This window comes from Crinia signifera, chromosome 2 (genome assembly GCF_055691185.1).
Source record: "Crinia signifera chromosome 2, ASM5569118v1, whole genome shotgun sequence".
In the NCBI taxonomy this organism is placed as follows: domain Eukaryota; kingdom Metazoa; phylum Chordata; class Amphibia; order Anura; family Myobatrachidae; genus Crinia; species Crinia signifera.
In genome coordinates this window covers 296072788-296086257 of record NC_139218.1, presented here as the reverse complement: position 1 = coordinate 296086257, position 13470 = coordinate 296072788, and the positions used below count along the sequence as shown (strand labels likewise).

The following is a 13470-nucleotide window of genomic DNA, read 5'->3' as shown; positions in this document are numbered from 1 at the left end:
TGTGCACCGCATTAACTCGGGAAATATGGGCGTAATATGGGCTTCATTCGGAAGTACACAGGGGCGTAGTTTCAAAGTGGGCTAAACTGGGCGTAAAAATGGGCGTACACGAGGGAGTGCACTTATTCTGGTAGGCGTGCATTCGGACAGAACACCGACTGCAAACGAACCAACAGGCAGGAAATATGCGGTCTTCATAAGCAAGTTTCACTTTGCGGACACCACTCGGTCATGCGCTAGGCATTCGGATCGCCCAATTAGTACGGCCGCACCTGAACCACTGTCAGCTGAACACAATACAATCCACTCCTCTACTCATTACTCATTAATTACACTCTTTAACTTCACTTCACATGATGTAAGGGTTAATGTAAAGTGGTAGTAATGTGTTTAATGTGTTTAAGTATCTATTAGGATTTAATTGATTCCAATTACAAACAATTTTTTTAATGAAGTAGCCTAATTGCATAAGTGTGTCTTGTGACAGATTTATGAGTTCAGAGAATAGTCGTGAGTTTTGCGGAAATACACCGCATCGGTGCGTACGTGCAGCTTCACGTCCGTTCTGACGCTGTAAGACCGTGCAGAATCTTTGTGTGGCCAAATCTTTGTGTGTTTGGATGTTGTCTGTAAACACACCCTCTTCTTAGAGAGCGAGTCCGTCCGTATGCGGAGGACCTGTGGGCGTTTCTTCTTACAATGTCAGCGTGGCGTGCGTTCCGCTCTGAAAGAATTCGGAAATTTACGCACCAACCAGAATAACCTCCAAAGATTAGAGTTATATTCTGATTAGTTGCTATGGGAAACATCCTATCTTCAATAGAACTCCCATCTTAATAAATAAACCCTTGCAGGTTCAGAATCTTTAATAGCAAAATCCCGGACGCAGTTAAGCTCATGTTCCATTACACTGAAACGCAGATAAAATGAACACCATGTACAACTGAAGAGAGACGAAAAGTTTTACCACAAACGCAATTTTGTATATGGGCTAGATTTTATTCTAAACAACATAGAGAAATACTAAAAGCATTGCATTGCTGTCAACAGGACTTGTCACAGTTCTTATAACTTGGTGCCAGACTTTTAATATTACGAAACCAGCAGAAAACAACAATAGTAATACAGTAGATGGGTACTAAAATGCAAGTGGCTTCCTTGTCTTTGAATCTAGTTTGGCCAAGTTAGATTGATAATTGTACTCTGGAGACCAAGTCATGCTTCGGCATTGTGTACTGAGATTTGATTGTGAGCAGGTCTCCTCTGTGAGGGAAATATATAGAGCTAGAGAGGAGGAACAAGGTATTGTGGTTAAACTTAAAAGGAGAATATAATTACATACATGAATTGTAACATTTACATATGGAGACACAATTCTCAAATTAACCTACAATGGAAGTAATAGGTGAGAGAATAATAATTATTATTATCATCTTCATCATCTTTCTTTTTTATATGATGCCACAAGGGGTCTCCAACGCTTAACAGAGTAAAAACGAAATGAAAAGTAAAGACACATACACACAGGGCGATGTGTATGAGCCTGGTGTGCTGAGTGATCTAGTCTAGTCATATTGCTCGGCACACAGGGCTTGCTAGATTGCCCATATAGACGAATCGATGTGTGAATGGGCAATAGGTGCTAACCAGTGTTCCGTGAACACTGGCGATTTGACTAGAGATTGACTACATGTATGGGAGAAGATGGGGAGAAGTGAGGGAGAGAAAAGCACGTGAGGAAGAGGGCCATACGGATGAGACCTTAATATTTGAAGGTGAGTGGCAGACACATAAAGGACACAACATGGAGAGACAAGAGCAAGGACTATGGGGCAGGAGTGGAAGGACAAAATCAGTGGAGAGGAGAGGCGATAATCACTTGTGGAATGAAGTGGGTAGACTGCAGTGTAGAGGGTGACTGTGAGGAGCTTGAAGAGAAAGGGGAACCAGTGTAGGGCCTGTAGGAGAGGGGAGGGAGATGTAGTAAGTTTTGGAGAATAGGATGAGTAGGGCAGCAGCATTTAGGACAGACTGGAGTGGAGAGAGGTGTGAGACAGATAGGACAGCTAATAGGTGGTTACAGTAGTCCAGTTTAGGGATGAGCAGTGAGTAGATGGTTAGTCTCTAGAATATGTAGGGTACATAATGACCCGTGCTTGGTGAAGTGCTATCAGGCAGCTACAGTATGTAATGAAACTGCCAGGTTATAAACTTTAAAGAAAAGATTTTGTTAAGGCAACATTATACGGTCGTATTGTATGTTCGAAAAAAAATATTTTCATACATTTACTTTTAAATAGGTCACAATTTGGTCATAACTATGGCAAACTTATGTTATGTGTATACAACCCTTGCCACCCAGTTACACCTAGTTAGAGATACAGATGGAGCCAGGCTCATCTAACCGGGCGTCAGCGTGTAGATCTGGCCTCCATGCAGAACTGAATATGAATGTTAAAGTGAGACGGTGCAGTGTGAATAATAGGAGGTGCAGCGTGAATAATAGCAGAGGAGGCTGGTTTGCCTGTGACTTTGGATGAGGTCATATATATCCGGCGACATGAAAAAAGATAGTTCTGGAGAAAAGGTGAATAACACGACACCTGCCAGAGACAAGAGTGAGCAGAGGAGATAAGAGAAGAAAAGATAAGTACAGTAGGTGGTGTGCAGGGCAGTAGTTCAATGTGTGAGAGCACCTGTAAATTAAGGGGGATATGGTACAGGTGCATCACATGCATAGCAGCCACATAACATGAAGGCTAGAGGGAGAAACAGAAATTGAGGAGTGAGTGAACAATTGTATGCATGGATCTACTTAATCCATTATAGCTCAGAATGGAGGTAACCGGTGTAGACCGCAGAGAGTGATGCATTATTCTAAAAGGGATATCATCAGAGCATGCACAAGTATTTTCCTTGTTACACTGATAGATAAAAATGACAAATGACATTGTATTGCACAGATAAAGCATGGTTGTCAGATACATTGAGGCCAATATTTCATCTCCAATAACTTTTTTATGGCAATAATGTTCAAAAGGAAAAAATATGTGCGTTCGCCCTCACATTAATCACATCAATGTCTTTAAAATGCCTAAATGTACCTTCACATTAACATAAATTCTTACAATTACTTGTCCATTTCTATACTCTATATATAAGAAAGATTCATTAATACAAGGGTATTCCACTCAATTACCAAGACCAATTCTGGAGATGGCAGCGCAAACTACCTAGGAGCTCAGGAACTGAAAGCCCAAACAGTTATTTTGTGCACATATCCCGGATCACATGGGCCAACATCCTGCATGGGGCCCTATAGCTGCTTCAAGGACTGCATTGTGGAGATAGTTCCGCCACTGCAATGGTAGAATTTTGCACATATAAATGAACTTAGTGTCACCCTGGCTGACCCAAGCTCCAGCACTGAGCTGTCCATCACATTACGTAAGAACTACAGTATGCCGGGTTACATCCATAGTTTGCCTGTCCAGAGGTAGATGTTTTTCTTTGGTGACTAACTACCCACTGTATACCTAGCGGGCCAGCATAAGCTGCAACATCTGTTAAATGTTTCCAATTCACATAAAATAATATTTTATAGACTGTACCAGAATTACTGTATCACTGTTAAATTGGGAGTAAAAACAGAATGCACTTGTTCTTATATAACAGACCAAGAAAAAATAATATATTTGATATATTATATAGAATTGTTGCTATCTTCCATTTTTAATCATTTCATAAGTTTTAAGTGTCTGATACAGACAAAAAATGTTTGGTTTCATTCATTAGATTCCACCATAATCTATACTTAACACTATGAAATTGTTACTATCAGTGTTTTGTTTCCTATAGGTTTGGAAGCCTGCTGATTTATGTGCTGGGTTGACTTTTAGTTATACTGAACCGACCTCTAGGTCACTAACAAATCACATTTTAAATCACTATCTTTTCAAACCAATATTTATTAGCTTACCCCCACATAAAAGGCAAGCAACTGAATGATCATATGTTTTTACTGTTTTTTTTTTTATAATTTCAATAAAATGTATTGCACTATTGCGCCTTTATTTAAGTTAACATTGTTGAGGGTGTTGAACACCGATAGTTCTGACTTATAGGGATATCAATTTGTATAATATAAGCCATTAAAAAACAAATAGGGCATTGGGATGCCAGGGGTCCAGAAAGCATTCATCTGTCATTCCCAGTTCTTTCCAGCTCTATGACCCCAATCGGGCTGCTATTGAATAAGAGCTTATCACAAAACAAAGCAGACTGGAGCAGACGGTGACTGCACACTGCAGGAGATCAGTGATCATGAAGGGGAGGAAGCAGTGCAGAGAAGTCACACGTGATCTCTCTCCTTACTCCATGGGACAGACCATGACTCCTGACTGACTAGAGAGGTAAGCTGACATTTTTGAGTAGGGTGTTAATACTCAGTGATCATTATACCTTTATTCATATTGAGTGGTCACTGGTACATCCTATAGCTTTGTGCAGCACTTTGTAAGGTAAGTGGGCTGCAAATGTTGGATTTTACATTTATATCAGGTAGAGTAGGCCATCACTTACCCAATGTTCTTCTTTAAAATATAATCACAAAGTCCCATAGGACCCTCGTGAGACACAACTGATACAAAAACTGCTTTTGTAAGTGAAAGTGACGTCACCTGCAGGACTGAACCATAGCACATTCCTACTGGACATCTTACTTGAATTTGTTCATTGGAGCATATTTATAATTGTACTGATGTGAAATATAGTCCAAGCTCCACATATGCTTGCTATAGTCCAGGACCTTCACAGACCAGTACAAATGACGATTTTAGTATTAGAACATATAATTCAGAGCTATAGTTATTTGGCCAAATAACTCTTGCACTGACGACCAAAACATGACATTTAGCTTATATTTATTATTTATTTATTACCCTTTAATTATATAGCGCATATATATTCTGCAGCGCTTTACAAAAAATATATGAACATTCACATCAGTCCCTGCCCCAGTGGAGCTTACAATCTATGTTTCCTACCACATGTCCACACACACACACAGACATTCTATGGATCATTTGTTGGGAGCCAATTAACCTACCAATATAATTTTGGATTGTGGGAAAAAAAACGGGTACTTGTGTATTGTCTGGGCGCCTGATTTTTTTATTGCACGTTAAAAATCGCATACAATCATATCGTATCGCATACAATCATATCGCATGCGATGCGATGCGACACGATTGGGCCCCATTTTTAATCGCACATGCACCCAGATGCCTAATTCTTATGTTAAATGCCCCCCCAGACCCGATTTTTGGTTGTACACCCACCCTGATGGGTGATTAATATGTTAAATGGCCCCCCATTGTTAACGCCACCCCATTATCAACGCGAACACGAAGCGTGGCGCGGCGGTACACCTCCTCCGACCTTTTCATACCCCCACTATCCACGTCGGCGTGGAGTTGATTTTATATAGTGTGGCGAGCGCAGCAAGCCACCGAGCCCGAAGTGTGGTGAGCGCAGCGAGCCCCGCGAGGGGAAAGGGAATACACGCCGACGTGGATAGTGGGGGTATGAAAAGGTCGGAGGACGCGTACCGCTGAACCTCACGGGCTCGCTGCGCTCGCCACGCTTCGGGTTGGCGTTGATACTGGGGTGGCGTTACCAACTGGGGGGGGGGGGGAATTTTAATCACCCATCAGGGTGGGTGTACAATTAAAAAACGGGTATGGGGGTGCATTTCACATTGTAATCAGGTATCAGGGTGCCTGTACAATGTATTATTGGGTAGAATCGCATCGCATGCCACTAGTTAAGGCATGCGATGCGACTCGATATAAAAATTGTACACTCCTCCCGGTAAAGGGTCAAAATCGGGTACAATTGCATCGAATCGCATGCCTTAAGTAGTGGCATGCGATGCGATGTATCGGGCACCCAGATAATACACATGTACCAAAAACCGGAGTACCTGGAGGAAACCCACGCAAGTACGGGAAGAATATACAAACTCTACACAGTTAGGAACATGGTGGGAATTGAACCCAGGTCCTCATAGCTACAACAAAAAATGAACCCTAGAATGTCTGTGTGTGCATGTACATGTGTTAGGGAATATAGATTGTAAGCTCCACTGGGGCAGGGACTGATGTGAATGTTCAACTATACTCTGTAAAGCGCTGCGTAATATGTATGCGCTATATAAGAAACTGGTAATAAATAAATCATAGCTGTTAGGTAGTAATGCTAACCATTACACCGTCTTTGCTGCCCAATGACATGGGGGGAGATTTATCATAGCTTGGAAAGAGATAAAGTGGAGAGAGATTAAAAAAAAAAGCCAATCAGCTTTCAATCCCCATTTACAGGTGGTGTTTGACAAATGATAGAGCTGTTTCGCTGGTACTTTATCTCTCTCCAAACTTTGATAAATCTACTCCATGATGTATAACCAGCTTTACCATCGGAATCACAAGACCTGTAATAGTAAACTACTTCTCAGGAGAGTTATTAGCTAGCCACTTTTTTTTATCCACATTAAAAAATAAAATAAAAAAATAAATAAACACATATATATATATATATATATATATATATATATATATATAGAGATAGATAGATAGATAGATAGAGAGAGAGAGGGAGAAGCACATGATTAAGGTGCTTAGCTGCACCGAAACGGCCCTCGTGCTATGACCTTAATAGAGGAGGACCGGATTTACCTATGCTGCTAAATATTTTTTGCATGATACCGGACTCCTCTTTTTGTGTACTTAAATGTACCTTTGTCACTATTGCACTTTATAATAATATGCCATAAAAAAACTTTTTTTGCATTTATCTGATGTTGCTGGCTATCAGTTTGTACATATATAGATAGAGAGAGAGATAGATATAGATAGGGTGTAATAGGGTGATAGGTATCCCACACTTTAAAATAACTTCCATCTTCTGAGCTTCATAGGCACTGAAAGACATGGAGCTGCCACATAGGATGTCAAAGTGGTCACTGGGCTGTTTTGAAAGGGTAGTTGCTAAATCCAAGTGGGCTAAAGAACCTTTCACAGCCCAGGAGGAGGAGCAAGGCCGAGGGCCTTGCAGCTTCACTATCCACGTCACCACTGGATGACTTAAGTAACCAGGTGGCAAGCAAAGCGAGCCACCCTGCCCGAGGCATGGCGAGCTAAGCGAGCCCGCGCGAGTACATTTGGGTCCCTTCTTCTGACCTTGCTCCTCCCCCTCTCCTCTCCTGTTACGTGACAGGTTCTTTAGCCCACTTGGATTCAGAACGAATCTCTTTGGAAGTGGCACTTGACCGGACAGCCCAGTACTTGCAGGGAACAAAATTGGTCGTGCCACCAGTCATTGTGTTTGAGAGGGAACCCCACTGAACTTTTACAGTGGGTTCAAATTTTTGGGCCATTTAAAAGGTTACAGAGAAAATGTATCATATTTAAAAGCAGGATATAAACATCTTCTTAGAACGGTTTCAAGGAGAAGTCATCCCTGTTTAATGATGTGTGTATGTCTCTCATTATAAAACTGCTGACCAGGTACTGTACAAAAAGTAATCAATTAAAACAGATCTCTTAGTATCTGCAATTCTCCCACTCTGAGTCTGCTCGTGTATACAGTTACAACAAATAATAGTTTGCAATCATGTGTGTTTACCCTAAACTGACAACATATTAGTGTCTTTAGATGAATTATTACTAAGGTTCTGCAGAAAACGAGCACTCAGAAGTGTATAGCTAGCATGCAAAACAAACAAAATGTTTGAAAATGTAAAAAGCTCTGCAGGAAAAAGCTCAGAAAAAAAAAAAAAAAACAAACACAGACTTTTGGATAAATTCCTAGTTATAACATAAAATGTAGACTTATCTCAGCAGTATAACAACATAATAAGTAACCCTATCACATGGCTTTGCAGCACATTCAGACATAATACCAACTATATGATGACACAGACCTGTGTAAAAGGCAGGGAGAACTAGCAATGCAGAAGTCACAATGGATTAGCTTGGTGACGTCTCTGACTGACAGATGTCTCTGTTGAGACTAGTATTGCACATGCCTGTATTGTAAATGGGGGGTTTCTCTCGCCCTGACAGGAGCAAATACAATCCCTATAGCCAATATCTTTTTGTGCTAATCAGATCATTAGTCAAAGACTACTAACTATCCTTCCAAGACACACAGGCAGAAATTAACCTTCTATTACCAGTTCTAGAAAACAGCAACCTAACCGCAAGGCTAAATGTCCGTTTATCCAGATTACATATTTCTGTGTGTGCTAATGCTTCCAATGAAAACAGCCTTTAGCAGCTGATATAAGCAGCTAACACTAAGGTGCCTAGTCCCAGTGACCTCATAGTACTATGAATCAGTGTTTGTACTGTATATATTGTATATATAGGTTCTGTCCTTTACCTTGTAATGACTCTTTGTACTGCCTATACAATGGACGTGTGAAGTCACTCCCCAAATGGGCAGTTTTTTTTTTATTATTATAATTTTACTTTGGCCTTAAATCAATCATTGCAAGGCAAAGCTAGCCCAAACAACTTCACACACGCTGGGATACACATCCTCACATAAATATTAGCAATGACATTCATGATGTAACCACAAGGCAGAGGAGAGCTGATTTGGTGCAGAATAAAGCTGTGGTCAAATCTATATGGTTTTCAGTCATTCGTATATATATCCATCCATATGCTAAAAAATGTTCTGCACATCCTTTATGTCTAGCTGTATACTCTGCTATAATTGTACTGCCATTGAATTGCTTGTATGATTATATTTCAATATTGTACACATTGTTCAAGTGATAGCATCACATAGTTGTTATTATTACTACACCAATTAGAAATCAATTTTTAATACATGGTGTCATTATTAACAGCCAAAGAAAACATTTTCATTTGATTATTATGTCAAAACATGAGAAATAAAAGCTATATTGCACAAAATTGTAGCAAATGTTGGTAACACAATCTACAGTATATTGGTGTGCACACAAAGAGATCACAGCTCAAGATACAATATAAAATATCACATTTGATAAGCAAATTGACATTGTCACCAAGTAATGTCACAGGGTCAGCACGCAGTGGTCACATTAGATACTGGGAAGCAGCTGCTGACTGTAGTGCTGATTCCTCAGGAAGACTATGGTAAATCAACATGCAAACTTATACCCTGTCAACTTAGGCTGCGTCCACCTTAATTGAAAATTACTGCCATAGCCCAGCCCTCTGATTACTTTTATGAGACACGAATGCTGATGCAAGTGACAGTTCTACATCATTACCATGCAGACAATGATGAACGTAGAAGAGAGGAGGGGAGGGGTGGGGGTAGGCAAAGGAGCGGGGGGTCTGGTTATGACAAGCAGGTCATCTGCACTTCCAACTCTTGTTCTTCCAAAACACACAGCAATAGTGAAACACAACACAACAAATACTAATAACACATTTGCTGCAAAACCTGACACTGAATTCTAAAGGATCTCCAAACAATATCATCACTGTAGTATGCAAATGAATAAATGCCCAAGTCAGACTATTCAAGCTTGCAAGCAAATCATTCTAGAACATTAGCATAAGACATACTTATAATTCTGTATAAAATCCTTCATCAAGAAATAAGGCAATAGTGTATAGTCTATAGGTGTGGGTGTCTTGGGCATAGAGCATGTCAGCTGCAAATGTATGGTTTTATAAGAAATGGAATAGTCACAGACCTGAGTAGAAGCTGCAGAGCAGTAGGAAAGGGTTTGGTGTGCCTTACAGAGAATCCCCTGTCTGTGCCTTTCTCACACATACACACTCACACACACACATACATACATACAGAGCCTCCCTCAGCTGCTCAGTGCAGTTCTCAGGAAATGAATGGGGGCACACACAGAGAACTGTTGTACTTGCAAATGACTTACCGGGATCACATGATCTGTTAGATCTAGGGTGGGCCAGTGGGTGGAGGCTTTCATAAACAAGAGAGGACAATATACTGGGAGCCTTACCAGCATGCATCCAGTTACACCGGGGCCCCTGACAAGGGGGACTCGTGACGTCTCATGTCGCTGCTGCCGTCATTCTATACATGATACTTCGCTCACTGAACGCCTAATAATAAAAGAGACGATGCTGTGATCTCAGCATAAAGCAGCAGCCCGCAGGAGTCACAAAGATGGGTATTTATGCCACATTTACATGGATGCTGCTGCTGCTGTTGCTACTGTTCGAAATCCCCTTCTTATCCAGCGCAACCCTCCCTGCTTCCACCCTGAGGAGTAGGAGGCAACACCCACAGAATGCCCAGCGTGTATATTATGAGCCTGGAGATGGCTGGGCTGCTCTCTCTCTCCTCTCTGTGGCACACTGCTGCTAGGAAATGGCACACTGCAGTTTGGTGGCTGCAGTTAAATGACCGTTAGGTGAAATAAAGAGCATTATAGTGTATTATAGTGTGCTGCCTTACATTAATATACATATGTCACTTGCATGATGAGTTTATAATTGGCATACATATATAAATATTTCGAATAGCAAAGCAGCCTATTAAATGTTTTCTTCATTTACGTCACCAATCATTTCTAAATATATCCAGGAAATGTAATTTCATGTCCCAAAACTACTGTTGGTTATTATCACAATGGGATGCAAAGCAGATGAGGCAAAGGGAGAAAGTAAATATGGGATGTCCCCCCCCCCCAACACAAACAGGAAAGTTCCACTAACTGACATTGATATAGATCTGCATTCCACACATTTGCACTAGGCTGTGGTACCCAGATCTATTTCCTGCAAGTCTTTTGGTGCTGCACTCATTACCATTCAAATGTCTTATTCGCTCTCTAGTGTCCTAACTTGGGAGCCTACATATGTCTGACCCAGTTGGGGCCCTGACATTCCTAACACAACACTGGCTTTGTGCCCAGAACTACAGAGGCAGCAGGGCAAGCAGGAATAATTCCAAATATTCCCAGCTATTGCGTATGCAGTGTTATAGCTCTGTGTTACTGGCTGCGTCTTACATATGGATGTAAATAGCTATACATTATATAGGCTTCAGTAGCACAGCATTAGGATTTTGGTAAATTGCCACAGTCCCTCCCTCAGTCAGTTTCACTGCACTATGTATGATGCAGCTCAATGCGGGGTAATATTGATGCCAATGCAAGAGTAGAGTCATGTTTAATTCTGACATTTGCCTTTTATATCTCAGCCATTAATAAGGTTCTAGATCCAGGGCACAGGTTAGTTTTTTAACTTAATATACTGCATGTTATTTTCTTTTGTGACATTTAAAAATGAACATCATTTTCACAACAGAGCAGGTTAACTAACCCCCTGTGGGGTTAGTTAACTGTCAACAGAGAATCTTTTTAACACAGCGAGGTGATGTGTGTAATGAATTCCAAAATTAGAAGACCCATAATACTGTTCAGCGTTTCCCTAGAGGCGGTTTCCCTTCCAGAGAAGACTAATGGTTGCTTCAAGAAAGGCTAGTGCTGCATTTGGAACTGAGAAAGCCCAATGTGTTGCACTTCAGATATTCTGCAGCTGCAGAGGAGTATGTCAGAAAGACTGGTTGCTATGGGAACTCAGGATGCTGAGCACAGTAGCACACACTCAGGATGTTCCTACAGCTCTGCAGTTATTTAACCCTGTGTGTATCACACATCCAATGGAGACTGTGACATTCAGCACCAATGTAAAATACACTTAAATGTATATATACAGAGTAGATTTATTTTAAACATACAACACAACTTGCCCAAAATCCAGAAAGTGAGAACATGAATCCTGATCACCATCAAATGCATCTTTAAAAAAAACAAAAAAACGAAGTATATAGGAACACTGCTCTGTTACACGTGATGATTGGGACAATTATAATGCAACTGCAATAAAAGTACCTGTCATTGTTTATTCTATACCCATAGAAGCACCAAAGTAAATAAACATTTTTTTCAAAGTTCCTTGTGGATACCAGGAAAAAGTAGAAACATTTGCAGGACAACAGGGATTGACTCAAGCAGCCATGAAAATGTGTTCCCAGTAATGCTGAGTACACATTTAGCAATTTGCAGCACCGCTAATATTGTTAACTATATTGGTGGTGCTGTGGGCAAACAAGACAGTGCATACAAACTGAACAATATCGGTTAATAATATCACTCAGTGACGTTACCAGGGTCTCCACTATGCATAGAGTCCATACAGTCACTGGTGATATTGTCAGACTGAGCTGCGGTCAAGGGGGTAAGGATGACGATGTTCACGATATAGCTCTTTAGCGAAATATTGCTCAGTGTGTACCCAGCACAATATTTAACCCTTTGACATACTTACCTACTTTTGAAAACTAGTTTCAGGGAGATTATAGTTGGTAATAGAATTTAGCAAAACGCTCCATTGAGGGGGCGTGTCATGCTCCACCTAAAGGGCGCGGCTAGTTCCATATGTGGAGAGATTAGGAAAAGAGATTGTGAACGTGGCACCTAGCAGCGTGGGTGCGCACTGCTACATCTGAGAGGAATCTTTAAAATGACAGCGTACATAAATAGAGTAAGTGTGAAGAACCAATAAAAACATTGATGTGACCCAGGATAGGGGCATGGAATCTAACATATCGGGGTCTTCACCAGGAACCCACACCGCAAGGAAGTATGGACCCTTGCGGGACCTGATGTACAGGTTGTGGCCCCCTGCCTGGGTTCTCCTACTGAACTGAGATGAACTGTTGTAAGTGGACAAACTGTACGGAAGAAATGCAAGTCCAAATAACTCTAATGCGACTGAAGAATGAAGAAAAATATTTTCAGATAAATTATTGAATTGAATAGCTGAAGAGTGAATCATACAATTTCAAAGGAGTAATCAGACTCAGTGTACTGGAGTTGAAGGTTGAAGGATTTAATATCCAGAGAAGTAACCGGACTGATCATACTGGAGGTGGAGATTTGAGAATATCATTTCCAGAAAAGTAACCAGATCGACCGGACTGGAGCTGAAAACGGAAGAAATATAATTCCAGAGAAATAACCAGATTGACTGGACTGGAACGGAAGAATGACAAAATAATTTCAGAGGAGAAACTAACTTGACCTGGCTGCAGCTGATTCAGAACAGCTGATGGGAGCTCAGGACATTACAACAGACAAGCTGAAGGGTAGGACTGCACTAGCGTCAGACTCTTGTGGAGTGAACACCTTTATACCCCAGTGGCTGCAGTTTTGGATTGGATAATGTTGTCATGTGATCTGGCAAGATGGTGTTGCCCAGCTAAATATTGTGGACCCCCAACATCTATTTGTCACTGTGAACGTCATCCTCACCCACACCTCAACTTCTCTCCTTAATCTCTGCCCTTGTCTTTGTCATTCATTTCACATCCAAAATTGACTCCATATATTATGGATCTCACATCCCACCCAGACCCTCAGCA

At 41.0% G+C, this 13470-nt stretch overlaps 1 protein-coding gene across 6 annotated transcripts in view; it reads right to left on the bottom strand.

The window, feature by feature from the left end:
• The window catches only part of KLF12 (KLF transcription factor 12), a 180550-nt gene extending 170176 nt beyond the window's left edge, over positions 1-10374 (bottom strand). The window contains exons 1-2 of one of the 6 annotated variants that reach the window (XM_083168861.1): positions 10230-10374; positions 10040-10142 (exon numbers count right to left, since the gene is read on the bottom strand). In XM_083168861.1, the coding sequence (XP_083024987.1) occupies positions 10040-10045 (6 nt within the window). In that variant the 5' untranslated portion in view covers positions 10046-10142; positions 10230-10374. Of the gene's footprint in view, positions 1-9757; positions 9915-9952 lie in introns of those variants that run through there. The other 5 variants (XM_083168858.1, XM_083168860.1, XM_083168862.1 and 2 more) reach the window with 5 other exon arrangements.
• Between the last annotated feature and the right edge of the window lie 3096 nt (positions 10375-13470).